The sequence below is a fragment of the Sorex araneus genome, chromosome 3, assembly GCF_027595985.1.
Source record: "Sorex araneus isolate mSorAra2 chromosome 3, mSorAra2.pri, whole genome shotgun sequence".
Taxonomy (NCBI): Eukaryota; Metazoa; Chordata; class Mammalia; order Eulipotyphla; family Soricidae; genus Sorex; species Sorex araneus.
This window is the reverse complement of record NC_073304.1, coordinates 142,132,821-142,159,114: the sequence shown is the minus strand read 5'-3', so window position 1 is coordinate 142,159,114 and position 26,294 is coordinate 142,132,821. Positions and strand designations below refer to the sequence as shown.

The window sequence follows — 26,294 nt, the reverse complement described above, 5'->3', positions numbered from 1 at the left end:
AATCTGCAGATATTCAGACTTTCTTATACTCCATACCCGCATTTAGGTCCTTCTCCTCATAGTGAACTTTTCTTTGTTGCTTCAGAATGCTTTTGAATCTTCCCAACTAGTGGGCCCTGTTTAAAACTTTTGTAATCTATTCTTTCATAAATAAATTCACTGAGTTTCATCATTGAGCTTTTTTCTAACTAATCTCATGAATTTGTCTGAGTCATTTGCTCCAGCTTCAGTTTATGCAGAAACTATAGAGAAAATTGGACTCATAGTCCCCCATTCCACCCCTACATAGATGAAGAAATAGAGACAAAGGTAGGACTGTTTGTAGTACATGGCTCAGATACTCTGCAGCTAACCTTGCAGGTGGGAGCATACTTTATAGATGATGCAGCTCAGTGCATGAAAAGATGAAAGGATATAAGTAGGGAAAGGAATAAATTCACCAATAATAGGCTCCCACAGTGGTAGAAACAAATTAAAAAAGGTTTGCTTAACAATGCTGTATTTTTCTAAGATATTGAAGAAAAAATTAATTGAAAGTGGTAATTAGCTGTAGAATATCCTAATTTAGTACAAACAAATTTGGCATCGGCAGTAAACTCTTAGTATTTGTAGCATGAACTTTTGGAAACTCACAAATAGGCATGAGTCAAGAATCATTTCTATTTTCAAGTATATTGGGGAGAAAAGAAAACAAATTATATGAAAACAGGTTATGACATTTGAGAATCTTATTTTTTTAAATAAGCTTTTATCATTTAAGAAAATTATTTAAAATTATGCTTATAATTGCATGTATCCATCTATGATATATTTTTGGTTGTTTTATATTTTATAATGTATCATAAAATACAGAAATATTAAATGATTCCTCAAGCTAACAGTAATTCCATTGTCTGAAAGGATGGGTGTTAGAACACTGAAACTCAGTCGTGAACAACTTTGTAACTGTGTATCTCACAGTGATTCAATTAAATAAATTAAAAAAATAATCCCAGTGTCTGGACTTCTGAGACAAAATAAGAATATTGTAAATCTCCAGTTTATAATGAGCCTATTGTTTAGCCCATAGGAAACTTGTATTTTTGTATATTTAATAGAATTGACTGTTTTTCTTTAAACTCAACAATTATTGGTACACATTTTAGAAGTCCTCTCTACCAACCATAATCACTTTAAATAAACTTTATTCCTTTGCCAAAAGAAAATTCTGAAGACAGGTTTCTAATAAAAGAAAGCCTTCTCATTTTAGCAAGAAATATCTTTGGTAATACTTTTAGTACATGTATCTAAATAGATCAGGGTGCTTTAACTAGAACATATATGTAATTCCAGAAATTCTTGTTACATTAATTTAAAAAAGAAAGGAAAGCATTTACCGCTGAAAATATAATTCAATCAGTGTAGGTTTTGTGATCTGAGCCTGAGGCTGCGTCATCTCCGGGTTGCTGTTCCATTGTTCCCGCAAGCTTGGGCTTTATAGAGGCCCTTGAGTCACTTGGTTTCTGCAGAGAGAAACTTAGTCATTCGTGGAGGTGAGAGACAGGAAAGGTTAAGGTGCTGACCTTGCGCGTGGCTGACCCGGATTTGATCCCTAGTACTACATATGGAGCATTGCTAGGAGTGATTACTGAGTGATTACTGAGTATGGCCCAAGGACCCCCCCCAAAAAAAAACTTTTAAATTATGGAAAAATTAAGATTGCTGTGTTTTCTAAACTTCTCTTGAAGCAAAACATTTGTTAGTATTTGTTTTGTCTCACAAATAAAATCCCGGGTGAGTTTCCCCATTTTGCCTCTGGGTGGCGCACTTGTCTGCACCATTCTCTGATTCCCACCAGCTTTACGCAGCCCTGGACTTCTGAGCAGTGTGCTATTATGCTATGGCCTTTTCCAAACTGTTTTCCTAAATCTGAAAGAATTGATATGTCAGTAGTAACTGATTTTGTATTAGAATGAGATCCAAGATATTAAATATGGTTTTTTCTAAACATGGGGTACATACAGTAATTGATGACATTTTTATTAATTTTTGTGCAAGTAGGTAAAATGCAGTTTAATACCTGCCACTTACAGATAGTCCCTGAGCACTGCCAAGAGAGACTACTGACCAGAGCCAGGAGTAGCCCCTGGTGACAGGGTGACAAAAAACCCAAAAACTCTTAAAAAACAAAATTAAAAAATAAAATGTGACTCTTTATTTGCCCTCTGTATATGTCACAAACCTGTAAAATCATAGTTTTATCTAAATGATGGAAAATTAATAAATATAGTAATTTATATGTTAAATAACAATAATAATACATACTAATATTATGTTTATTAGCATCCAGAATATTTTAAATAGTACATTCCAAATCAACTATTATAAAAATTATTTAAACCAATTTTAATCATTCTTAATAACTTATTAGATAAAGTGATTACCTTAATCATCTACCATTTCCCACAGTGTATTTACTATGTGAGTTTATTTTTTGTGTGTGTGTTTGGCACGGAAGGGGGAGGGAATGCTTTGAAATAGTTTTAATATTTTACTCGACAATACTTTTTTATTTTTTTAAATTAATTTATTCTTCTATTGAATCACCATGTGGAAAGTTACAAAGCTTTCAGGTTTAAGTTTCAGTCATACAGTGCTCGGACACCCATCCCTTCACCAGTGCACAAATTCTACCACCAAGAATCACAGTATACCTCCCCCCTCCCCCCACTTCCCCAGCCCCCCACCCAGCCTGTGTAACTGATAAATTTCTCTTTACTTTCACTTTACTTTGATTACATTCAATATTTCAACAAAAAACTCACTATTATTGTTTGGAGTTTCTCCCCCCTAAAGACTCGACAATGCATTTTTAAAAATAATCCTGTTACTGGTTTAGAAATCATCAGAATCAGGAATATGTAAGTAAAAATGACAATGAGGTAATTATATCATACAAGCAAGAATGCCTGCATCTGTAAGGTACAAAACCCAACTATTTGCAAAGGTGTAAAGAGTAAAGAACATTTCACTGTTGGAAGTGTAAATTAGTTCGGCTGGAAAACAGTATCGTATTGGTGTTTCTTAAAAAGTTAAAAATTGAATGATAACATGATTTATCAGTTCCACTCCTAGATATCCATACAAAGGACACAAAAACACTGTTTCAAAAAGATTCATGCTCACACATGTGTATTGCAGTGTGATTTACAGTAACTGGAAAATTATCCAGTGCCCAATGTGTGGCTATCGAAGCGGCAAAATGTCTACACACCATGATGTGCTACTGGCTATTAGATAGGACCCCATCTTGCCTTTTGCTGTATCATGGATAGATTGGAAGGAATCAGACCAAACAAAACAAGTCAGAGAAGAAACAATACTAGATGTTCTCATTCATATGTTAAATATAGAGAAGCAAAAGAAAGGGGGGACAGTGTCTAACAGAACAGATCCTTAGACTCTGGCCATAGACTTGAGATTACCAAGGCAGGCAGAAAATGAGCTGAAAGGCCAATGGACTGTGCTGGAGAGATAGTGACTCCGGGCTGGGTCTTGTCTGGGCACCTTAGAGCCTGAAATACATGAGCATTCACACTCTTGTCAACCAGTACCACCGCAATTAAAATACAATTTTTTTTTTCTTTTTGGGTCACACCCGGCAATGCACAGGGGTCATTCCTGGCTCATGCACTCAGGAATTACCCCTGGCGGTGCTCAGGGGACCATATGGGATGTTGGGGATCGAACCCGGGCCGGCCGCGTGCAAGGCAAACGCCCTACCCGCTGTGCTATCACTCCAGCCCCCCCCCAAAAAAATACAATTTTTAAAAGTCAATAATTAAGATCATCAAGACATTGAAAGTCTATAGATTACACGCAGATCAGTTCCAGTAACTGGCGAGGCTGTCCTGGGCCCAGAGAGGTGTTTTCCAGGGGGCTTCCCTCTGCCCAGTGAAGTGTGTCTCTTGGGTTAAGCTCTTTCTCCTTTGCTCAGCACTCATCGCTCCAAACTTTGTCTTGGGAACAACATGATTTTATTCCATTGACAGTTCTTTGCAATTCAGTTAGATAAATATCATGATCCATTGTTTGAATTATTAAAACTAAAAAAATATTCAGAACTTTTTCCCAATACCACACATTTGAAAAGGCCACTTGAATTCCCAGGGTTTTCCTATAGGTTTTCCCATAAACTCTTTCTCAGTTTACAGTCGACACTTTAATCAGGCAAACGGCTCTTAGTTGCAGTGTTTCCCTTGGTCTGAATTACCTGGGCCCCGGCTTGGGGCTTGGTCCCTAGCCCTCCCCCGCCCACCCCGACCTGTGAATTGTTACCTTTCCATATTTGCCTTCCTGGTACTTCGCCATCTTTCAGCTTCTCTTCTAAAGCTGTTCCTAGTTGTTCTTAGTTTTTCTAATGTTTAAGCAAGTTTTTCACCTCTGTCTTCTCCAAAATATTTAGACATGAAAGGAGCTATGATTTGGATTTATTAAAAACAGTTCCTATTAATTTCATCATTATTTAAAACATATGGAGAGATCAATATGTGTGAAATGGAAAAGGACAGTTGAGGAAAGGAATTTTATTTTCATGTTTTAAAGTACATATATCAAAGACTGGAAAGTTTTCTTTGCTTAAAATAAGTAAACTATTTTTTAACAATGACTTACAGATTTAATGTCTTAATGTAATTTGTCTGTTATACATCAAAGTTGAATTCTCTTTTAAATGCACAGCTTACATTAATGCAAAATTATTGTTGCAAATTTGCATATAGAAATTTTGGTAAATGTAGGTTTTTGTCATTTTTGTCTATAATGTCTTTATGTATACACACCAAAAAAAGCATGAGGCCTCACTTAGATGAAGTTATATGTTTGGTACTACCCTCAGATAATCATCTGGTGACAAATTTGAGTAGAAACGTAAGGATATGAAATACTTGAGATAGTGTAATAGGACTGCGGGTTTCAAGAGAGACTCTCTAGTTCCCACATTGAATATATATTATCTTAGTCTAGTCATTTGACTTTACTGTGTCTTGGTTCTATTATAAAATGTGGCTTAACTACAACACCCAAAAGGAGAGAGAACCAAGGGGAATGTTCTGCCACAGAGACAGGGTGGGGTAGTGGAGGATGGGGTGGGGTTGGTGAGAGGGATACTGGGATCATTGGTGGAGGTGAATGGGCACTGGTGGAGGGATGGGTAAACGATCACTGTATGAGTGAAATGCAAACACAAAAGTTCATAAATTTGTAAATGTACATCACAGTCATTCTCTAATAAAAAATTTTTAAAAAATAAAAATAAAAATGTGCCTTAATGCAGTATCTACTTCAGAAGGTTGGTTGAAGACTTAAATGATTGAAGTAAATTATGGAGTATTTTAAATTTGGAGCCAGGTCACAGAAGCCCCCAGTACAAGCCCTAGTACTGTAAAGCTAAGGAGGAGAAACAAGTTGAGTGACAAGATTATTTTTAATTAAGTTTTAATGTCTTTCAATTTATTCCCCAGGTATTTTTCTTATTTTTGAAAATGGCAGTTAATAATAAAACTAGTCATTTTAGAGCACCTGAAGAAAAGGGTTCTTTACACCTGTCTTGTACAGTCATAATTATATTTATTTCAGCTTTTGATTCAGAAATTTTCTGTTCATCCCTAGCACTAGCTTTTCTTTCCACTCATCTCTGGCCTCCCCACCACCATGTGGCTTCAGTGTGATGGAAGCTACAACACTGAATTTTTTATGCCCCTGATAGCTTGCAGTTAGCATCTACCCAAGTTTCATATACACGGGCACTTTCATGGCCCTGGAAAGTGGACATATGTAGTGGACATATGTACTGTATGTAGACATACAGCAGTTGTCTACAACATCTCAGAAAGTTTGCTTGAGCACCTGTGTAGCTGCAACAAGAGTAAGTACTTGGAACTACTTTGTTGTTTAATGGTGCTGTGTACTGCCTTCTTTCTGGCTGGGTAAGGTTTGTGCCTGATTCCCTGGGCACTTGTAGAAATTCTAAAAACCATCTAATACTCTGTATCCTTTCCTGTTAGTTTCATCTGAGTGGTTTCTCTTGTCTGAAAGTAAGACTGATGTAGACAGTGACTCTGCAAGATGTTCAAGATCTTGGTATCAATACCAGCTCATATTTTAGTAATTAAACGGACTTGCTGCATTTTTTTCCTGCAACCCCTTTAGCTTTAGCCACTTTTTTTTAAAGGATTTTTTTTATTGAATCACTGTGAGATAGACCCTTACAAAGCTGTTCATGATTAGGTTTCAGTCAGACAATGTTCCAACACCCATCCTTCCACCAGTGCACATTTCCCAGGACCAGTGTCCTAGTTTCCCTCCCATCATCCCCACCCCCACCCCCAGTCTGCCTCTATGGCATTGCCATTTATTTTGTAGTCTAGAACATGTAGCTTGTTTTAGGAACTTTATCTCTTAATTAGCTTTCTATTTTAATGATCCTTTTGCCATATCAATGTTAAAGAATATAAAATTTTAAAAATCATATATAAGGTAATAGTCTATCATAGAAGTCAAAATACCTTATGATTGTCCTAACGGATGTTACAACCGCCTCTCATGAGGTATATGATGGAATAATATAATAATAAGCAGTCGTTTGTAAGAAGATCCCAAGAGGCCCCTCAGTGAGCAGAAGACTCGCACTGAGCTATGAAAGCAAGGTGCAGGGGTGATACTTGTAAATTGGCCTTACCTGACTCTTCTAATAACCCCAGACAGCCCGTATCATGCAGTGATATGTAATAATTGCATCACCTTTTCTCAGACAAAGAATTGTTCTTTGTTGAAAATTTAGACTTGTAATTAGAACTGTAGGCTAGATACATATACTTTTACAATGTCAAACACAAATTTTTCAGTTTTTGAAAAAGTAAAAGGATGGCCAGTTAAGCTTATATTCGTGGAAATAATTTTATGTATTTCTGAAATACCCTGTATATCAAGTGATTTTTAAACAAAAGTTTTATGAGATCTTAATTCTATGCTAATAAAATAAAGGACATATTTATAAATACAGAATTATGGCTGAATAGAGGATTAAATAATCTCAGTGAGTACTAATAAAGATTAGTATTTCAAAGGCTAACTTAAACTTCACTTAGAAATAACCTTTTACGCTGTAGGTTAGTACAATGGGTTAAAATAGTAATATTAGCATTTTTAAATATTTTGTTTTGAGAATTCAGAGAAACATCCTCCAAAATTACTGGCTTCAAAATACATTCAACTTTTGATTTTTTTTTGATGGGGCAGGGAGAGTTGGCCACGCCCAGTGGTCTTCAGGCCCACTCCTGGCTCTGCACGTAGGAGTCACTCCTGGTGGGCACAGAGACCATGGCATACCAAGGATTGAACATGGTCAGCGTGTGCAAGACAAGCATTCTATCCACAGTGCTGTGTCTCTCTGGCCCCTGCACTGTTGGCTCTTATACATGACAGGTATTGTGTTGTAACTACAAGATCTGGAAGCTAGACTTAGCTTTGTCACCCTTGACCCTGAACACTTACCAAGCCCCAATGATTGAGTGAATGAGTTGGACTGGAGACCTTCTGAGGTCCTTAATATTAAATGTTCTTGCATCTTCTAATTTTTTTTAGACCTGATTTTTTTATTGAGGTCACAAGGTTCTTTCCTAAATATACCACAAATTATTAATGATCTTTTCACAACAAAATATTTCCCCCATCATGGCAAAAATCTAGTCAGGTTCTGAGGGTATGTATAGTAGTACTTAAGTGAGCAGCTGGCTGGTCATCAGCTTGTGCAAAGGGCCAAATGAGTCATATGTTGTAGAAATTTAATTGGGTTGACTACTGCTTTTGATAAGATGGTTTGAAAGCAGCTCACAGAAGAGATAAGATTTAAGCAGAATTTTCAAGGATATATAGTATTTAGATAGTAGGATGAGATTAGGATGGATTTTCACTTGTCAAAGAATCAGACCATGAAGCCAAGCGACATTATAGTTTTGGGGGGGTGTTTCCCCATGGAAATGGGCCTTTGTTAAAGTTTTTGAGTAGAATACTCAATGTGATTAAAAAGCATTTTAAGAAGCTTTAAAACATAATTGGTAGGTGGAGTAGATTCTAATCAGGAGAGAATGGTAACATGCATAAAAGGGGCAATGTTACAGTATCTTAGGGGCAAGGTAATGAAGGTTTAATCAGATCTGAATAGGTTAAGGTTTGTGTCTATGTGAGTATATACCTATGAATGTGTGCAAACATATATGTATATATGGTTTATTCTGTGCACATTATTTGTGCATGTTAGTAAAATATTTTGGACAGGAAGGTTTTAGTTGAGCCGTAAGTGCCCTGAGAAGAGTTTATTTTCTATTATTATTCCTATTTCTTATATTCTCATTTCTCAAAGTAATTTCAAAATCAACTTGGAAAGGCAAGAAGATAAAGAAAGGTCTGGGACAAAGTAGGATGGGTTTCTCTCTCACTGTGGATAGGCATTAGGGTTTCCTCAAAGAGATCTGTCTGTTAGGAAGTAGAAATGTGTAGAAATATATTTAAGCATATATTTTTCTCCATTAAGAAAACATATTTTCTAACACCGCTGCAATCTAAACATTTGATTGCGAACTGTAAATTTATTTAAAATTCTTAAACTGAAACTTTGAAAGGTGTTATTTTATGATTTTTGTTAGCCAAATTTTTTACTGTATTTTTAGACACTTTAAAAAGTACTATTCTTACTTTCCAAAAAAGCCCATCATTTTATTAGCTTGATTTTACTTAATCATAATTTATCAAATTTTATTAAATATGGTGGATTTGCAGCAACGGTAGACAAAAAACTATGTTTTTATCATAAAAATTGAGTGGTGAAATGTAGAATCTATTACATAGTTATTCATATTTCATTGATAGCATCTAATGTTTTCTGAGTATTTATCCCACAAAGTTTCACAGGAATGGTAAACCATAGACTGACAAGTCTATTGTTAGTCAAAGGTTGTATCAAAAAAAATTACAACTTTGTTCTGTTATCAGTGGTCATAAGATAGATGACTGTGCCAAAATAATAAACTGGAACTTTTTTCTTTTATAGTTTTATAGTAAAACCAATAATTATGCTCATTAAGATGCAGACTTAACCCACTTACACCTGAATAGAGAAAGTAGAAATATGTAGAAGCTAACAGATGGTGCAGGTTTCAGTTATGAGGTTTAACATGTGTGGTGAACTTGTTTCACAGCTTCAAAAAGCGTAAGATGATAGCACGGGAGGCAGACCCATAGAGGAACACATCTGCCTGAGAGGCCAGAAGCGAGAGTTTTGTTTGATTTCTTCTCCTAGAGTTAAAAGTGCAAAGATTTCCTTTGAAGCAAATGCTATCAGGAGAAAATATGAACTTTGTTTATTTAGCTATGGTGTTTAAGAAGAACATGTTAGATGAGAGAAATTTAACTATCAAAAGGCAATTTAATGGTAAGACAGCATATGTGGAAATTGAAAGATTTTTATTTTACCTGTTACCATATGGTATGGTATGTAAGCAGGGGCTCATTTTAGAAAGAAGGTATGTTTTGCTGAAGTCTCTATCTGAGTCAAGATTGTCCTGTGGCCTTTTATAACGCCCAAGTAGTTCAGCTGAACTGTTATGGTTGGGATTTGAACCTCAACTATTGATTTTTAAGCAGGTGTTAAATTCTCATAGTGATTGCTGGATGTGGGGACTTTGCCACCCGCTACACTAACATTGGCAGTGTCGGGTGGCATTGGGCTGTGAAAGGTGAGGAGGGTGTGCCTGAGTATGTCATGAACAGAGACTGAAGTGTCATTAAGCATCCTGCAGCCCACTGGATAACAGCACAGAATTTCTCGTTTAAAGTGTCAGTGGGCAGAGGCTGATAAACCGAGACCTGACTAGTACTATATAGGTACTATCAGACCAGATAGAATAATACAATCAAATGAGGAAATTTAGTGAATAAAATAAAGATAATTTCTCTAAATTTAGCCCAATAAAAACAAAAATTTAACCAGAGAGATAAATGCAAATGTTTCAGGATATTAAAAATTGTCCACATTGAACTATTTTTCAAAATGGTTCTTATAATTTTATATAGTAAATCTTACAGAATTCAGTGGGGTGAGTGATAGTACAGCAGATCGGACATTTTCCTTGCAGGTGGCCAACCTGGCATCAATCCCCAGCATCCCTTATCTAACCCCTCATTGTCAGGTGTGCCCGCTGCCCACAAAGAAAAATTCTGCATTTGTGTTATAAGCATCAGTCTAAGAAGTAAAATATGAAGTCATCGTATTAATTCAGAGTCAACATGAAAAATATTTAAGTTATATTCTGTCCAGAAACCAAATCTGCTACCATAAAGCTCAGTATACTGCAAGTGTGACTAAGTGTGTATGTATGCTTTTTTATGCATATATATTTTATATATAAATATAAGTAATTATACATATATATTTTTGTGGGAGGCACACCCAGTGGTGTCCAGCTTTTACTCCTGGTGCTGACCTCAGAAGTCACTCCTGGAAGGACTCAGGGAACAAAATGTGGTTCTGGGGATTAAACTTGGGTCAGCCACATGCAACTCCCAACACACTGGATCACTGCTCTGGTCCTGCACGTGTTCTCTATTGTTTGGAATGTCACTGTTTACCTGCCAGGTTGTTATTTTCCTGTGAAATTCACATTTTTCTCAGGGCCAAAAAGAGACTCCTTACAGAGAGAGGCCTTCCACAGACATTTAAAGGACTAAGTTGTACCTAGGGAGTAGAGATGTTTCAACTCTTACTTGAAAAGGAGTGATATTTTAATATGGATTTAAAGTCATGACTGTGATTTCTAATCCAGAAAGGATAGGTTTGGATACAAGGAAATAAATAATATCAACACAGGCACTTTAAATTGCAAGTTTTGTTTCTGTGAAAAAGTGCACTCCTTATGGGAAATAATCTTTTTGTCCTCTTTTTAAAAAATACATAACAATAAGTGGTAGTGTGGTAATTGCAGATTGTTCAGTTATTAATGCTATTTACTGGAACACATTTTGGAGAGAACATTGTTTTCTAAAGAACAATAAACAACAGCCTTTCTTTTGTTCTCCTATGGAAAAATATTCTTTGGTAGGTATTGTGGGTTAGAGAAATTTTAGAAAAAGAGGATCTTTAAGTAATGAGACATAAAAAACAAAATACATCCTTTTCTATTCTAAAATTTTCTATTGAACCTATGCAGCACGGTCCTTTTGTCACGACCCAGTACCTTGTGTCACCAATTTGCTTCCATCCCCCCGAGTCTCCATGGGGAGCTGGTTGTTCCCCAGCAGGAGCCTGTGATCCTGACCTGGCCTCATTCTCAGCTGTACAGAGCCGGCTCCTGCCCCACAGAGGTCACTGCTGGGGGCCAGGGCCATGCTTGATTCTGCTGCAGATCCCTCACCGCAGCTTCTTTGGTACCTTCCATCCTCTTAGCATGAAAAAAAATTGTGAACTCATTAAATGTTTTCATATGAAATTAGCAGAATCACTAGGCTTTCTTTTCACTCTTTTCATTTGATTTGATTTTACTTTATTGGAGTCCACCCAGCAGTGGAGCTTCCTTCCGGCTTCCTTCCCGCTCTTGTGCTCAAGGATCACTCTCAGCAGTGCTCAGAAAACCACGTGTTGTACTAGGGAAGGAACCAGAGTCAGCGTGTGCAAAGCAAGCACCTTATCTGTGCTGCTATCTCTGGCCTCTCTTTTATAATGAATGGATTTGAAATAAAACTATTCTAAATGTCATTTCTTAATTCACCCTAGTAAAATTACCATTTCAGTAAATTAATGATTGAAAACACTAGTGTAACTTCATTTATAAACAGTGTATGGAGAGAGATTCTAAAATTTGTAAAATGCTGCCTAAGATTAAGTAGCAAATTAGCTGTATCTTTCAGCAGTCTCACATCCAAATCCCTTTTTTTCTACTTCTTCATTTCCTCCAATACCTGCCTGACTGGACTGGAGTGATAGAACAGTGGGTAGGACATCTGCCTTGGATGTGGCTAACCCGGGTTCGAGTCCTCCGTCCCTCTCAGAGAGCCCAGCAAGCTACCGAGAGTATCCCACCCACACGGCAGAGCCTGGCAAGCTACCTGTGGCGTATTTGATATGCCAAAAACAGTAACAAGTCTCACAATGGAGACTTTACTGGTGCCCGATCGAGCAAATTGATGAACAACGGGATGACAGTGCTACAGTGCTACCTGCCTGAAAGCAATTTTATTTAAAGAAATAAAGAAAATACTCCTTAAGCTCTCTCAAATTAATTTCATTTCATGTAAATTTAAAACTGAAATAATAAGTAATCCTAGAATTTGAAGCAGTGAGCTTTAAGTTGCTATTTTAGATTACTCTTGTCCCAGTTTTACAATGATATACTTTGCTTGTAAGGTTTTCATTAGGATAGGCTCACTCGGTGATGCTTTTGAGTTGTCAATGCTTCCTTCTTTAGTAGTGGCCCTTGTTTGATTTAGAAACAGGTTAGAAGATCTGGTTTCCTTTAGTAATTTTTTTTTCCATCCATTCTTGAGTTCTTTACCCACAAAATTTTTAAAATAGTTTGTCATGATTTATTTGGGTTGGCTTCTTTATTTATTGCTATTTTGTAATTAGTCAAGCTTTTTATATTTGCAGAGTAAACATTTTTCTATTTAATGTATTTTTTTAGTATGTCTTTTTTACAAAATTGCAATCACTTATGTGTAGAACCTCCTCCCAGCAAATTACAAAGGCTGATGAAAATGAATAGGAGGAAGAGAAAGAAGGCCTAGATAAAGTTGTAATTCTATTATCCCAGTGGAAACAATTGACTGACTACTGAACAATTGAGTTTCTGTTGTTGTTTTTTAACAAAACACAAAACTATGGAAAGCTTCAATTTTGTACCTATGTGCACATGTATGAAATCATTTTAAATGCAAGAAAAAACTAGAGAGCACACGTTTTGTATTATCCTAGAATGAAAAACAAAACAATACTCACATCACACTATTCAAAAACACATTTGTTTTCTGGTGTGAACACCTCAGAAGTCATGGGGAATGACAGCAGATACTGTTTTTCTACTTAACCTCTTTTCTGGCCACAAGCTAGTAATGGAGAGAACTCAACAGCACCAAGAAGGCACCTTCATCCATACGTAAGAACTAGGTTCCTCAGTTTCAGCCAATTAGGACTATTTTAATGCACTAGGTACTAGTCGTTAACAGCATCATAATTCCTAAAGTAATTTAGTAAGTTTGAGGCTAATGGGTAAATGAAAACAAAAACCATCAGCTGGTTTGGTTTCTCTCTAATGTTTATTGTGAGTGAAAAATAGGAATTCTGATTTCTTGTTAGAATTCTGGGAAATCCTTTGTCACCACAACACACATATCATGAGACATGATAAACCCATGATTGCAGAGGTGTGCACATGCAGAAAGATTAAGTTTCTCTTGAGCAGTTTTCTAAGAAAAGTACATTGGTGATTGACTTGCTTTTATTTGATGATAATATTCAGTTCTCTCGTAATAATAATTTTTGAGACTTAAAGTATGTGTGTATTTTGGGAGCAGTTTCAAAGCTTTGGCATCCGTTGTAACTGCTCTTTAAAATATAGTTTTAAAATATTATTTACATTTTAATTGATTGCCAGAGTTAATGAGGTAAAAGAATAATTTGTGCTTCGGAGCCAAGTAATGTCTTTAAGTGGTGCTGTGCCCTGTGTATGAGCCTCGTTAGTCCAAATATCTGGTCAGAGGTACGGGTACTTGGTCTACCCTGAATTAGCATTTTCTCTTCCTAAAAAGAAAGAAAAGTCTTTGTATCCAAGCCTTACTGCATTTTTTAAGTGATTGATGTTCTGTTTCATGACTGTTAATTGAAAAGACTGATTAGAGGTTTCTTGAATGTCTCTTTTTTCATGGTTCCAGAGGAACCAATTATCTATCCTCATTAATCAAATTCAGTAGAGATATGTATTTCTTACTACCTTTGTATAATTCATTGTCAGGTAACAGAAATGTGGAGTTCAGAGCAAGATGATTATGCTGCATGATATCATTGGCAGTGTTGATTAAACCTTCACACACCTTGCGGTAGTGGCGTTAGGCCAAATCTCTGAGTTAAGCCACTGGTTTCATCAAAGAATTTTGTTTGAATGTTTGAAGCATGTATATCCTATCTTATATACTCTTGAGACATGATAAAAACTAAACTTGGAAGTTTTTTTTAATAGGATTGATATAGATACTATTTCATAAGTGTTGTATTATGGCTGCCTATATCTAATACCCTTATTAATTGTGTGGTATATTTTGTTTCTTATCTTTTTTCTTATCTTTCTTATCTTTCTCTAATTACTTATATAACACTATATTATAAGCACATTTTAAATTGTGCCGTTGTCTGTGATGGTAATGATTCTTTGCTTTTGCTTCTGCTCCAGAATAGGCTGCACAAGGATTGGGGTTGGAAAAAAAAGTTGAAGAGACTTGATTTAAATATTTTTCTCATTCTAGCTACCCATTCACCCAGTTCCTGGGCCTTTGTAAGTTCCTTGGATGACTCTGTGCGCATGCGTGTGTACTTGTCCCTCAGCTTTGGCTAGGAGATCTTATCCTCTTTTAGAGTGCTGTGTCAATGTCCAGAGCTATGAGAGAACTTTGCACAAACCTCAGTCTGATAATGTGCTTCACTGTTCTCCCTGTCATCACTTGCCAGCAAACAGTCATTGAAATCCTCATTTGCTAAAGTCTCATTGTGAGGGTTAATAACTGCTCTCAAGCATCTGCATGAACCTCATTAGGAGAGCCTGTTGTACACACTGTAATGTTGCAGATTTGAAGCTTATCAGGGTCACCGGCTATGACAGTTGCTATATAATCAGGTCCCATCATCCTGAAGGCATGATAGATATAGTTGTGAGGTCACTTCTTTCTATGACCTTCCAACACTTCTCCTCATCTTATGGAATCATAAATGTGTCAGAACTTCCTGATTGGTTTGGTGTCTCCTGTCAGTTTCCACAGTAAGTTGTGAAACACCCTTTATAGGAAGCTCATATGAGAGCAGCCATTCACTATCTGTGGACTGCATGCAGGGTGCTATGTTGGTCAGAGTAGAAGGAGCTTTAAGTTTGATTAACATAGTTGAGGTCTTGGAGTCCAGAGGTGGTTGATATGACAGAGGGGAAAGTTCTTTCTCAGAGTCCTTTATCTCTTTATAACCTGAGTATTCCTGCGGAAAGCTCTAAGCTGATCATTTCCAAAAACACTTTGAGAAATCGTCATTGCAGTAAAAACAAAACAGACATTTCCTATTTAAATTTCCACTTTCTCCCTGAGATGGGAACAACAGAAGGAGTTTATTCTTTCTGCTTCTTTTTAATGGTGTACTAGAGATTGTGGCAAGGACAATTAGTAAGAAAATAACAGGAAAGGCCATCAAATGGGAAAGAAAAAAGGAGAGTATTTATTTTCACATATGACAGATCTTATATATAGAAACCCCTAAGAAATCAGGAATTATCCCTAAGGAGTACACTCACTCACACTCACACATACACACACACACACACACACACACACACACACACACACATTCACACGCAACTTGTCAAGGTCATGACACTCATTATATAACAATTATTATCATGATTAAGCAAGGATGCAGGGTATAATATCAATATACACAAATCAATTGAATTTCTATATATTGCCATGAACAATTTGAAATTGAGATGAAATTTTGAATTTATAACAGCATATAAAAGAACAAAATATTTAGCATTAAAATTTAACCAAGGAAATATGGAATGTATATATTAAAACTAAAATACTTCTCTTGGGAATTAAAGAACTATGTTAATGGGAGAAATGTTTCATATTCCTTTATTGAAATATTTAATATAATTATGATTGCCAAATTATGATTCCCAAATTATTCTACAGATTCAGCCCAGTCCCTATCAGAAGCCCAGTGATATTTTTTGCATACATGAAAAGGCTGATTCTGTGATTTGCCGGGAGCCTCAAGCTCAAGATTCTTACAAAAGAAAAATTACAGAAGCCTCACAGTTCTCTGTTTCAAAACCTACGCAAAGTAGTAGTGTGGTGCTTATTAAAGGGTAAGGCATACAGATCAAAGAATTAAGAGTTAATAAATAAACTCAATGTATTTATAATCAATTGAATTTTAACAAAGATGAAAAATTTAGTGAGTAAAGAATAGATTCTTCAGGGCTGAAAAGATAATAGATTTGGTAAGATGTTTGCCCAATACATGGTTGACACAGATTTGATCCCTGGCACTACATGTGGTTTCTTGAGCATGCCAGGAATGATCCTTGAGCACAGAACTAGAAATAAACCCTGTGTGTAGCCTATAACCACACACAGACACACACACACACACACACACACACACACACACAGAGCACTGTCTTTACACACACACACTCACACACTCACACACACACACTCACACACACAGAGCACTTGTCTTTCCCTAATGATGCTGTGTCAACTGAATATCCACATGCAGCTGGATCAGGCTGTGCACTTACCTCAGATCATTAACAAAAATTTACTCAAAATATAAGAATGCAAACTATAAAACCCTTATTAAAAAGACAGGAGTAAATTATTATGACCTTAGATTTAGCAGTGAATTTTTATATCTGAGTCCAAAAGTACAAATAACAAAAGGAAAGACTTTTAATTGTCTACATCAAAACTACAAGTGAGTAACAACATAGAATTGTAAAAAATATTTGCTTATTGTTTATATGGTAGTGATCTTGTAGCTAAAATATACAAGTAATTCATAAAACAACAGCAATAAAACAATCTCTAAGAAAGGGGACCTTAAGGAAATACCTCAGTTAAGTGGAGCCCCTGCTTTGCATATTGGAAGCTTCGGTTCAGGCTGTTACACTGCGTGATGTCCTGACCTCCACTGGGAGTCACCCCCAAGACCAAACAGGAAGTAGCATCTGAGCACCAGTGACTGTGACCTAAGAACAAAATAGAACAAAAAGATATACTGACCAATGGGCACCTGAAGCACTTAGTTTCATTATGGAAATACAGACCAGAGCCCCAGAAAGGTGTCACTTCACAGTTATCAGAACAATTATTATACTTAAAGAGGATAAAAACACAGAACATGGAGAACAAGTATTGAAGAAGTATAGAAGTTGAACTACTCCTGTGTTGCTGATAAGAATGTAGAATGGGTTTCAGAGAGATAATTCAAGGGGCTGAGACAGTTTGAGGGCTTCTTATGCTAGAGAACTGGATTTTCTCCTCAGCAGTGCTTGGTCTGTTGCCCAAGTGTCTGAGAATGACCCAGAGTACAGAATTGGGCACAGCACTAGGTGTGGCAAAAAAATTAGAATAATGTGGGCGATTATTTGGTTGTTCCTCCCAAAGTTTCACACTGAATTATATGACCAAGCAAATCCACTCCTAGGTATAAATTCTTCCAAATGAAAGCTTTGCAGCAGATTTTTATAGTAGCACTAGCTACGGTCACCAGAAAGTGAAAACAATCCAAATGTTCTTTCATCAACTGATGAAAGGTTAAACATGGCTTGGTATATCAGTACATCTAAATTTGGTCATTAAAAAGAATAAAGTTTCACCACAAAGTTGTAGCATAGCTAAGTCTTGAAAACACGGAAAGCGAAGGAAGCCAAGTATAGTATATACTACATGTGGTATGATTTCATATTCTCAGTTCTCCAGGATATATATCCATAGGCAGAAAATAGATTGGTGGTTGCCTCATAGGAAATGTTTCTAATGGGGAAAGAGTTTCATTTTAGGCAATGAAAATGTCTGCAAATTATGTATTGGTAATAATGCACAATTCCATTAATATACTAGAAACTACTGAATTTTTCTTTCTAAAGTATGAGCTTTATTATGTATATAGATAAATTATATCAAAACAGAACAAAAAAGAAATAGTTAATCTGGCAACATACCAATTAATAATCTCTTTATCTTAAGCAGTTTTCTTAAGTTTAAAGGACAGTAGAGTTTTTCTTCACAGATAAGGGATTAATTATAAAGCAGTTAAACAATTATAAAAATATTCAAGTCTTTCTTTTAAGGCTTAAGAGTACATCAACTTTTTCTGATACCGGTCTACTTTTTGTCATTCCTGAGACTCTGATTCATGTTAATATGGTCAGAGCAGCTCCTGTGCTTCGAAATGCATATGACAGGTGTCACTCCTTCGCATGCATACTGCCATCAAGGAAAGTCAGTATGTGACTTTGTTGTTGTTATTGGCATTTTGTTTATTGTGAGAAATACATTAGTTCCTTCAGCCTTAAACTCAATTGCCTTGTCCTGTCATTTTTCTTCTATTTGGTAATGTAAATAGACCTAGAGAAGTCACATTTCTGAAGCTCTTGTTACAGTACCTGCTTCGGGGCTGGGAGAGTGTACAGGGATCAAGGCACTTTCTTGCGGTGTGAGACAGCCTACTTGGTCCCAGCACCACAGACAGTCCCTTGAGGACTGCCAGGGTCACTCCTTAGAAAAAGCCAGGAATCGTCCCTGAGCACTGCCAGGTATGGGAGGGAGGAAAGGAGGAAAGGAAAGGAGGGAATTTTTCTATTGTTCCACATGGAATGTGTCAGACTTGCCCATTTTAATATATACCATGTAGCATATATGACATAGTCCTGGACTCCGTCTTCAAAGTAATATTCAGATTTCAGATGGTTTTCAAAATGACTTTTCTGGAAGGACATTTATGATATGATTTGCTGTAGTTTCTTGTTTGTTTTGTAACACTTATTTTAGAAATAATTCTCTGCCTGGACCAGTATAGACATACAGAGTCCAGCACAGCTTGTGGTGTGTGAGACCCCTCTGGGTTGAAACTGAGGGACAGTGACCTCTGGGGAGTGAGGCTCAGGCTCTGGGACCGTCAGGCCTCTGCAGATCTGTTTTTCTGGTAACTAAATCTTCTTTGTCACCCAATGTTTGTTCACAGGGTGATAATTGATACTTAGAAATCTGTCCTCCAGATTCTGTATAATTGTGGCTTCCTGTTTACTTGTTTAAAAAAGAAATCTTAAATTATTCCAGGTTTAGTGTCAGAAGTATCTCTTTGCATTACGATATTTTGATAATAATTCCATGTGAGTATAGAATAAATCTTTTCCTTTTATTAACTTGATCAATAAGATAACCCCATGTAAACAATTCTCATTTACCAACATAAGACCTTTCTATAGAATTTGCTAGATAACTGAGAGGTATTATCTCTGCAAACTAGCTGTGGGGTTTTAATTGACATTTAAAATGTGTAACTATTTTCTTTCGTTGAAGTAAAAAGTTCTTTTGTTGAAGTAAAAAATATAACGCAAATTGCATGTATAAAATTTGATTTCTTGACAATTCTGTGTGGCTTCCTGGAAGGTCTGAGTGCCTTTCAGTGGAATAACCGGATCTGTTTGCTGCTGACGCGCAGGCAGGTCTGTGAGGAAGGCAGAGAGGCAGATGGCTGGCTATTGTGTTACAACCATCATCTGCTGGGCATGAGCAAATATTAAGTGAATAATATATATGTAATTGGTGTGAAGGTACAGTTGCAACATTCCTAATTCTGTTAGAAAGGTGGCTACTTCTTGAATATTTAGTTTTCAAAGAATACCATATTGAAATGTTTCTGTTTACAGGGTTAATCCATTTTAAACTGCTTAAAGTGAACATTTCCCCTCATTTTTGACACCACTGTGCAATATTTTAAATGGAACTGGCCTATAATGGCCCTTTTTTATTTTTCATAACAACACAAGCACTAAATTATAGCTGTGCAATTATGTAAACAATGGAAATGCTTCCAGAATGAATTCTGCCTTTTAAATTCTCATTTTATGTAATTGTTGGAGGATTTGGAGGTGCAATAAACAAAATTATTTTACACATTTATCATTCTAAAGGTCAATTATAAAAGAACTAAAGAAACAACACTATGCAAAATGAATAAACCAATTTCTATTGCTATCACCATATGTTTTTCTTATCACTTATGGTTTTTCCAGTTACTGTGTACATAGCATTCAATTAAAGCGATTCATTTACCAGGCTGAATGCAGTTTGTATTTATAGAACTGTGCTTTAGTGGAGAGGAAACAACACGCCTCTGTTTGAATTACCTGATTTTTTAAAAATCAGTGATAAGGGACAGATGTTCTCACCAGTTACTTTCTCATAAACCTGAATCTTTTGATAAGCTGCAAATTTACAATTATCATCTTAGAATCTATTTTTCACACTCTGTGGGTAGCATGTCTGGAAACATCTAACCGAAAAATGAGAGAAAACTATTTGTTCTGAGATCCATTCACTGTATTCAAGTATTTTGTAGAATGGAATTTATTTTCTTTCAACAAAAGCATATGAAAGAGTTTTGTCTATGCTTCATACTAGTCAATTAAAAAAATCAACTTAATTCCTATTTTATAGTTGAAATTTTTATTGTACTTTTTATTTTTGGTCTGTTTAGGCTCTACACTTGGGTTCCCAAACTTCTTTTGCCTATTGCCCTCTTTTTCAGAAAATAAATTACTCAGTGCCTCCCTGGGAATCTTCATTCTTCAAACAAAAAGTCTATCCCCCTCTCCCCCAGTACACCTGTTTTTATTTTCTGGTCTTATTTTGTTAATTTGCCTTATTATATACACTATAGCAATTGCTATAATGTTTTGCTAAGGATGTTATTTGAGAGGATTAACTTACAGAGGTGTGTTTTTTTTTTTAATTTCAAGGTTTATGTTATCTAAAAGGCTTATTTAAAATTCTTTAATTTATTTTAAAATATTTTTAAATTTATCTTAATATATTTTATATGATTTCTAGATATCTATATTAACATAGAGATATATTAATACTTTTCTGATTTAAACCTAGAAAGTAAATCTAGGAAGTAAAATACTCAAAACTCCCTTGCTGAAAAAGATTGTTTTTTACTTGTCACTCTCTTTACTTCTGGATGGACCCTATCATTTTACAAAGGTATGTGTTTGTAGCTTCCATTATCCACAACATTGTAAGAGGAAATCATGATAGTTTATGGAAGAGAACTGTATAGCTCTAGTCATGATAGCTGTAGTCATGATATGAATTTCCGAAGGTCCTAGGCACAAGGTATTGAACTGATTTTCTGGAGCCCTAGTTCTGGAGTTCTTTCATCTGGCCAGGGTATGAGGATTGGAGCCTTCTCTGCTTGTGGTCACAATGGAGATAACACTGAGGAACGATATGGAACCACCTGGTGGGAGTGTGACCCCTTGTCTCTGCCTGTCCTGTTGGTTGTCTCAGGTAGACTAACTAGGGTGGGTGCAAAGCCTTGCTCCCAACAGCTCGAGAATTCGCCCCTTTTTTAAATCAATAGTGTTCATCAGATAAATATAGGGAAAAAAAAATGCAGTGGCTATCTTTTACTCTAGTTGTATTGATTGGGGTGAGTTTGTGACATGAGAGTCTAGTTTCCCAGAATAATCTTACTTAAGTTGTTTCAAAAAGTGTAACCAACAGATGAATGATGTTTATTTTGGACGTGGCTATGACAAAAAAATATGAGGGGAAGCCTGTCCATGAGTAACTGATGTTTGGAAAGCACCTTTGCATCCTGATTATTTATAAAGTCCTGAAAATGGTGATGACAATCTCCGAGGCTCGGCGCTTTTATTTCTCCAACGTCCTGGTTGCAGCTGTAATATTGCAGTAGAGAGTGAAGCTGGAAAGGCGTCGGAGCTCTTTTGAGATGTCCTCTATTGGACACATGCAGCTGCTGTCTTTAGAGTGGTTATTCCTAGTTTTATTTTATTTGGTTTTTGAATCACACCCACTATAGTCAGGGATTACTCCTGACTCAGTGCTCAGGGATCATTCCTGGCAGGACTTGGGCCATATGGAGTGCTGGGAATTGACCCCAAGTTGAACATGTGCAAGGCAAGCAAGCGCCATACCTGCTATACTGTCTTACCAGATGCCCTGTTATTCCTGCTTTTATTATTTATTATTATTTATTATCATTTATTATTTGGGCTGGAGCGATAGCACAACAGGTAGGGCTTTGCCTTGCACCTGGCCGACAAGAGTTCGATTCCTCTGTCCCTCTCAGAGAGCCTGGCAAGCTACCGAAACTATCCCGCCCGTAAGGCAGAGCCTGGCAAGCTACCAGTGGCGTATTCAATATGCCAAAAACAGTAACAACAATTCTCACAATGGAGATATTACTGGTGCCTGCTCGAGCAAATCGATAAACAACAGGATGACAGTGCTACAGTGCTATTATTATTTAATATTATTAAATGCTGTCATGGGTATATTCTTTTGATAGTTTCATCTCTGTGGATTAGGAACAGAAGCAAGCATATGACCACCATTCGGCTGACTGGCCATATATCTCACTGTTTAACACCGCCCCCTGTTAACCTTCCCGGGTGCTCTAACTGGCAGCGGTGGCACAGGCCTGCTTCTCCTCGGGCTCTGTCGTCCGTGGGTGGCAGAGTCGGGTAGGCTAGCCATCTGTTATTTTGCCTACTCTTTCCAATCTTCTTTCTCATAGAAACAGGTTCCGTTGAAGTGACTGGCTAAGGGCCAAGGGGTGGGGAGTTTTGTGACTATATCCCGGCTACACTAATTTCTCTCTTTAACATCAGTGGCCCCTTAGTCATTTTTGTGAATTCCCCATTGCCTTGACACATATGAATTGTTTAAAGCAAAATGAATTTTTAAAATCCAGTACACTGATGATCGGTGTAAGGTTGAGTTACCAACCATCATTAACAATATTGTAAATCACAGAACCTGAGTCAATAAGAAAAGTTGAAAAAATTATCTGGCTTCCTATGTTAAAGAATTTAGTTAATAATTCCCATGAAAACATTCTCTGGAAATACATTTTTATAGTTAAAACTGTAAATTGCATGGGTGAGAACGGTTTACTCATTGTAAGTACGGCTGGAGATTTTTTTTAAACCTTCAGCAGGATTCAAGACTTAGTTCCTTCTTTCACCAGATGGAATTAACACAAACATAACAAAGTTAACATCCTGGTTGTTTGCGTTATTAATCTTCAGATGCATGGCATTCTGCTACCTTGCTAGCCAGGTTTGCACGAATCCTTTCATTGCAGCATATGTCAACAGAAATGTGCTTCCATCTGCTGCCGGCCAGCTTGATGCCTGATATTCTGAGACAAGGCCCAGCACAATGCGTACCTCTGTGAGTAATTACAGGTGTGTGGTGAGGAGCCCAGGGCATTCATCAGAGGCTTAATTATGAAAAAGGTGGATCTTTTGTTCCACTCTTGGAGCATGAGTTTACCACACACTTTCTAAACTGCAGCATCCATCTGCTCAGCCCCTTAGAATGTTTGCCTTGGCTGATACGGACCCTAAAGTGTATCAAAGGACATGATTAAAGCAGGTTTAAACATTAACTTGAAAGAAATATGGTTGGGCTTTTTTTTTTGCCTTTCTTCCTTTTATCTCTTTATATCTATGTACCTTTCTGTATAATATTTTAATATTTTTAGTATAGTACTTTTGGTAAAATACCTGTTGAAAAGCTAAAACCTTAAATTAGTACTTGCTGTATACTATGTATCAGCTCTCGTAGAGTAAGCATTATACAGTGTGTAGCAGTGAGAGTTATAGATACTGAATAAACCCACTTTGAAAAGGGAAAATGCCTTTACTTAGAAAAAATGTCTTGTGAACACAATCAAATTCTGTTTTAACATTGCAAATCATTAAATGAGACTATTTTTATTACTAAGGAAGAAATTCGAATGTTGTTATTAGTTATGTTATTAATATGCTTCTACTACTGGCTCTAAATTAATTAAATTACATCAAGATTATTTTAAAGATTTTTTTCAGCCATACTTATATTTCAGAAAAGAAATCAGTATCTTTTTAACTTACTCTTGGAGACTGACTTTAAACCTATAGCTCCCGGTCACATAACTGTTGTACTTTTAGGACGTTTGATGTGCATGGCCTAGAACTGCATACAAGGAGTTTGTGTGGGTTTGTTTGTTTGTTTTAAAAAAAGAATTCCACTGTGTCCACACACTTGCACTGATGGCTTCAGCGATGTGCCCTGACCAAGGGTGAATCAAGTGGTGGAGCCCTGGTTTGCCAGGGGCTGGAACGAGATGACTCAGAACAGAGTTGGAGTTAAGGTGCCAGTCAGACAGCCAGGTGGCTACCACTGAGTGGTCACTGCAGGCGCAGGAGCAAGGCCAGTTGGTGGTCTGTGAGTTGCACACTGTGTAGGGCCACTGCTGTGCTCTGAGCCATCCTCAGCTTCACAGCTGGACTGAGACCAGCCCGAGCACCCGTCCTGGGAGCAGGCCTCACTGCGTTGCCATGGCATGCCACGCCTTCTCATGGTCTAGCTCAGTTTCACCCTAAGAATGAAAATTTGCATCTCTTTGCAACTTTAAGTTTTTTAATGTAATAGAAACCAGAAGTAAAAATATCTTCCTTGTTTTAGTGATAGATGTTTAAAAGCTCCAAGTGTATCGAAAAACCTCTTCCAGCTTGCCTTGGAGAGCTCACCTTTAGGGGGCAGACAAAAGAAAAGCCTCTAATAACCATGTTTTAGCTGTTAGGGTTTGGGGTCACCATTCTCTTGTCCTGTAAAATGGGTGCATTAGCCCTTCAACTGACTCATCTCCCAGTACACTTTCTGTGAAAAGTTATGTGGTCTGTGTTCTTGGTTTATATAGGGATCATTTATATATATATATATATATATATATATATATATATATATATATATATATATACACACACATATGTATATGTATATATATAAAGGAGCTGACTAGTTTTTGTGCTTAAAATTCACCATTGGGCTTTCTGACCTTCTCTTTCAGGATATCTTAAACATGATCATACGGCACTGCCCTCCCCGGTTTTTCTCCCTGGGCTTGCCTGGCTTCTCCATGCTGGTGGGGGACTTCATCACGGCTGCAGCTAGGGTCCTCAGCACAGACATGCTGGCGGTAAGTATGACAATGCTCAGCATCCAGATTCCCAGGAGGCTTCGCAATCGCTAACAAGGTTCAGATTTCTCCACTCTTAACAGGTGTTGACTCATTAGTGCAATGTGAAACGGGGCCCTCGGGTAGATGCCCTGGCAGCTGACGTGTGAAATTGTGGGATAAGATGACACAGTGGTATTGGAAAGGCGTTTCATCAAAGGGCCAGAGTGTGAGAAATCATATCCTCACTAATATTTCAGCACATTTACACAGTCTGAAGCAGAACTGTCTTTTAGAATCTTGTTAGCATTTCCCCATAAATGTGGCACAGACCTTTACAGAAAAGATGGAATTTTAAGTGTACTTCTGTAGTAAGATTTTTAATCATCATTATTATTTAGCAGTTATTTTAAGAAAGTATAGAAAATATTTTATGTGCTAATTTTTTTTTCACATCAGATGGGTAATGTGTGCTAATTTTTTGTATAAAGATAAAAGCTAATGGAAGGGAAAAGGAAAGATGAGTGTGAAAAAGTAAAATAAAAATGTATCCAACTTTTTTTAACAAAGAATACAGTTTTTCATGCCTCATTATTGGGAAAAATATTTCAGGATAATCATTTTAATTGAAATTTGTATGACTTGCTATGGGTTTCTAGAAAAAATTCCTGTCATCCATTCTAGAGATGGCATTATATGTGTAGTAATATTCTGTAACATAGTAGGGAAATATAAATTGACTAATGGTAAAAAAGCCTGAGAGTCAGCCTGCAGAACAGGATGTCATAGGATGGGAAGTGATCTTGACATGTGGGTGGAAGGATTCGGGCATTGTGCTGTTTGTGGAGTTGGAACATTGTGTGTCTGAAATTCTATTAGTAACAGTATAGTAAATCGTGGTGCCTAAGTAAAAATTGGAAGAAAAGTAAAAATAAATGAAAATATCTGCACTCAAAATAAAATAATAAGTTGAAAAAAATGTCTCTCAGCTAAGAGATTCTAAAATAACCTTCTGAAATATTTTTAAAAACAAAAATATGAATATATAAGTATGAATTATATAAAGGAAATTTTAGTTCTTTAAATTACTCTCTTCATTTAAACATAAGGTTTTTAAATGATTGGGGAACTTGGGTTTTTTTTGGGGGGGGTCACAACTGGTATTGCTCAGTGGTTACACCTGGCTCTGCACTAAGGAATCAGTCCTGGCGTTGTTCAGGGAACCATATGGGATGCTGAG

General features: G+C 36.7%; 1 protein-coding gene across 3 annotated transcripts in view; it reads left to right on the top strand.

Annotated features, from left to right (window-relative positions):
- RALGAPA2 (Ral GTPase activating protein catalytic subunit alpha 2) overlaps positions 1–26,294 on the top strand; it is a 352,948-nt gene that overhangs the window by 166,002 nt on the left and 160,652 nt on the right. For all 3 annotated transcript variants that reach the window (XM_055131128.1, XM_055131127.1, XM_055131129.1), the window contains one exon: positions 24,947–25,075. In XM_055131128.1, the coding sequence (XP_054987103.1) occupies positions 24,947–25,075 (129 nt within the window). The remainder of the gene's footprint in view (positions 1–24,946; positions 25,076–26,294) is intronic.